The sequence below is a fragment of the Nasonia vitripennis genome, chromosome 1, assembly GCF_009193385.2.
Source record: "Nasonia vitripennis strain AsymCx chromosome 1, Nvit_psr_1.1, whole genome shotgun sequence".
NCBI lineage: Eukaryota > Metazoa > Arthropoda > Insecta > Hymenoptera > Pteromalidae > Nasonia > Nasonia vitripennis.
The window spans coordinates 34,873,420-34,877,423 of NC_045757.1; the positions used below are offsets into that span (position 1 = coordinate 34,873,420).

The 4,004-nt window shown below is 39.0% G+C and overlaps 1 protein-coding gene across 1 annotated transcript; it reads right to left on the reverse strand.

Annotated features, from left to right (window-relative positions):
• Positions 1-145: 145 nt before the first annotated feature.
• LOC100123367 (ras-related C3 botulinum toxin substrate 1) lies at positions 146-3,844 on the reverse strand. Its single transcript, XM_016982688.3, has 3 exons — positions 3,387-3,844; positions 2,920-3,131; positions 146-2,833 (listed from the first exon to the last, which is right to left on the reverse strand). Exons 1-3 carry the CDS (start codon positions 3,655-3,657, stop codon positions 2,522-2,524), a joined length of 795 nt encoding a protein of 264 aa, XP_016838177.1. The 5' UTR covers positions 3,658-3,844; the 3' UTR covers positions 146-2,521.
• Between the last annotated feature and the right edge of the window lie 160 nt (positions 3,845-4,004).

Below are 4,004 nucleotides of genomic sequence, written 5' to 3' on the forward strand. Positions count from 1 at the left end.
TCAAGCTCTAATTGCTGCTTTGCAGACGTGAAAAGACGAGCAAACAACTTTCCTTTTGAAAGTAAGTATTTTTTTAATTGACGTGTGCGTGCATAACAATAGGAATATATAGAAGATGCGGTTTAACGAATTTGAAACACTTATATAAAAATATTGTAAATTTTATTATATAGAGTAAACGCAAATACATGTAAATCTAACATTGCGATATTTCAGTCAAATGTTTTTACTTTCTTTCAACTTAAAAACTACTCATTACATTAGTTAACGAGGTGAATCCACTCCTAAAATTATAATGGACAAATGCTGTAAACGATAAATTACTTACTTATCTATGTACATACACTTTAGTTAGATATTGCAACCTATTTTTTACGTATGATTTAATTGCGTGATAGTTGAAATAATAATAATACTAATGATATGTATGGATAAAAGAGCAAAAACTTTTGTGTCATATCTGTTCCTATACTATTACACATGTAATAATGTTACTTTGCAACTATTTTTATATTCTTTTTCAATTAGTTATATTTTCATCAGATAGGCCAAGATGACAAATTACACATGATCTAGCCAATATCCTTCGGTTGATAAGGACAATTATAATTCATTCATTATAATTGCTTATTATTATTCTACAACAGGTTCAGTGCCAACTACCTGATTATAGTTTGTCATTTCATTCATTAATTGTTCATAAAAAAGGGAATCGATTGCTGTAGGCATATTAGGAATGAAACGAAGACACTGAAGCTTTACGAAAAATATTAAACTTCTGAGTTAAACCTATAACATTAAAGCAGAGTCGACGTCATGTTTATACATATTGTATACATTAAAATCATGATTCAGAGGAACATTGATGCTTATAATCATAATCAACCGGGTAAGCTTCTTGTGAATTATAAGAGCATATATTAAGAAAGACTTTCTTAACTCGTTTTAAATTTCAATCATGCTCCGCTTTAACGCGATCGAAATGTATAACGAATTAACTATTGCCTCATGCAATGAAATTTCTTACATAATATTCAATAATAACGACTTTCTTCTTGGATACACATGACGTTTTATCACATCGTTGCTATAATTCGTAAACTGACGTACGTGATTATATGCATATTCACCAGTTAAGTGCAAAATATAATTTAAAATATAAGATGCGATGTCGATATGGCATCCGAGTTTTTCTATAGGTTTTGATTTCACAAAAATAAAATATCGAATTTTGAGTCAATCATCTAAAATCGAAAATTCAAGTATAATCTTTTTTTTCATCTCGTCAAAACAATTCACAACCAGAGAACGGCAAGGCTCAGAACGTACTTAAGCGTGCCTGCACACAAAACTTGAGTATACGTGGATAATTCCTAACAATAAATAATTTACGTCACTTTACCGTTACGCGTTAAAATAAATAAGATAACGATGATTATAATCGATTATCTTCTGAAGACTAACTATCTAAGAGAAGTGCTTGTATATATTGGAATGTTGTTCTTAATTGACAATAAATTAAGTACCAGTCAATATTTCTATGTATATTAAATAATGTGCTAATTCTAGCTATGGAAGGTAATAATTAATGCTAATTAATTGTCTTTAATCGTTGATAGATTAGTATTATTTCAGTTGAGCTGAAGGGTGTGTTTTTTGAATGGATTATTAACATTGATTTGTGAGATCTGGCAGTAGACATAGAGAAAAATCTTATTAAAAACTTACAATCGTGAGATACATCTATTTCATAGACGTAAATCTATGTTTCGTCATTTTATGCTGGCTTATCAAATAAAAGTAGAGCTGTCCATTGGAATGTAAGATGAAATGTATGAATTTACACTAACAAGCTTGTCAACATCGTTCGACGTTCTCGCAGATACTGACAAAGTAATAAGCTCATCATTAAAAATGAAAGCAATTCAAGAATAAATCCCTTCTAACGCTTTTGAATAAAAGGAAAGTATGTAAAGCTACATTGCATAAATGCTTTATCTGTTAAAAGCAACTGTCAGACAACAATCTTATACATATCTCTGATCAACAGTACTTAATTAGTATTAAAGTTTCCAATCAAACGAATTTATACCACAAATTAATTAGACGCAAGGTATAAATTGCAGAAGGGTCAAGAGGACCGTTTAAAATTTAAAATATTTCATGGAATATGGAAAAAAAGTCTAACAGAGAGGCAGCCACTTTTGATCACAGTTTTTCTTGAAAGTTTTCCAACTTCATCTCAAAATCTAGATCTTGGACTTTGAGTCGTTAATATAGTCAAATCTAAATACTATTTAAAAATATCAGTATATATAATTAATAATATCACCGTTGTAGCAACTCTTTAAAAACGTATTAAATTTGACCACGTGTAATTCACCTACCTATTGCATTAAGTAGATTGCGGCAGGTGCCGCATGAGCAGCAAGTGCACAATCAAGGACAATATATAAATATGAAAAAACATAGTTATAACGAGTCCGAGATATTTATACCTAGCACTTTCAACAAATTCAGTTTAGGCCCTACTTGAGGAAGCTGACGACGATCTCTCCCAGCAGCAGAGCCACCTGCGCCACAGAGAGGGTGGCTTCCTGCGATTTGCCAAAAACCTAGCCCCACCTCGTCTCATGCTGAGAGCGCTGACTATTGCCTGATCGAAAGCCTCTTTCAGGTCTTGCTGCGTCAGAGCTGATGTCTCAACATAGCTAGATGCCCCTATTCTGTGAGCTAATTGATGACCTTGAGTAGTAGTGATAGGTGCCTGTCCATACCTTGCTAATTGCAGTGCCAGTCTAACATCAGAGCGTAGATCACTTTTCGTCCCAACCTATAATCAGTAATCGACAACTGCTGTCATACGGTTCGCACTCCAATGAACTCTATATAAGCATGAATGCTCCAGTTTTTCTTTACCAAAATCACCGGAGTATTGGGGCAGTGTCTCTGCACCTCGTTGATCCACTTGGTGGCCACGCTGTGATAGGACGCAGGGCTCACTATGCTGTAGCATATCAAAAACACGTCAGTCTCCGGGTAGCACAGCGAGCGCAGCGGATCAAAGTCATCCTGGCCAGCGGTGTCACATAGCTGAATATTAATGGGCTGTCCATCGACGTTGACCACCACTGCGAAGAGCAGAAAAAATAAGAGAACAGGTAACGAGAGACTGTCACCCGATGCATCCAGAGCAGCACAGATGGGCTTTGCGTTTGAAAGAAAGAGTGATGAGTAATCAGCCACTCGGGCGTGCAGCGACTCTTGCCCGCGACTGTACTTTCACCTGTTGTCTGGCTAGCACACCAGACAGCGTACAGTCCCCATGAAAATTCGCACACCACAGACTACAGCTACATAACGTATATACGAAGCAGCCAACTCACCGTTGTAGTTGTCGAAAGCCGTGGGCTCGTACTCGGGTGGAAAGCCATTGGTGGAGTAGCTGACGATGAGGCTGGTCTTGCCGACGGCACCGTCGCCCACGAGCACGACCTTGATCCTCGCGGTTTCCTCGCTGGGACTGTGCTTGTTGTTGTTGCTCGCGGAGGTGGACGAATGCTGGTGGTGCTGCTGCTGCTGCTGCTGCTGCATCTGCACCTGGTTACCGGAACCAGCGAGCAGTGGTCTCGTCCACTGCGGCGGCGGCGGCGGCATCGTCTCTCGGTGATGAGGCTGACGACGATCTAGGACACTCGCGAAACCCGATGCACCATCGGACGAGACCAAAGTCCGAATGCGACTCTCTTTCCAACTTTTTCGCACAGCGCACCGCAGAGTGCAGACACACCGTGAAAGATGAGTGGCAACGCCGCACAGTCTGGGGGATACTTAGCGAACAAGTGCCGCTGCAGGTATAGTCATCGCGGTGGCGCTGCGCGACGCGCATCTTTCAGCAGTCCGGCGGCGGCAGCAGCGTCTGACACCTGTTGCTGCCTCGCGTGTTTTGTGTTTTGCGCGTTACACGTTCTCGCGTTCTCCTCGGTCTCGAGTACTAAGTCGTC

What these genes read in the sequence shown, in the direction of transcription:
- LOC100123367 (XM_016982688.3), bottom strand. Translation starts at nt 3,657, where the DNA reads ATGCCGCCGCCGCCGCCGCAGTGGACGAGACCACTGCTCGCTGGTTCC. An exon ending in GGCTTTCGACAACTACAACG is followed by an intron (nt 3,132 to 3,386) that starts GTGAGTTGGCTG and finishes TGCTCTTCGCAG; the next exon opens with TGGTGGTCAACGTCGATGGA. An exon ending in CCAATACTCCGGTGATTTTG is followed by an intron (nt 2,834 to 2,919) that starts GTAAAGAAAAAC and finishes TACTGATTATAG; the next exon opens with GTTGGGACGAAAAGTGATCT.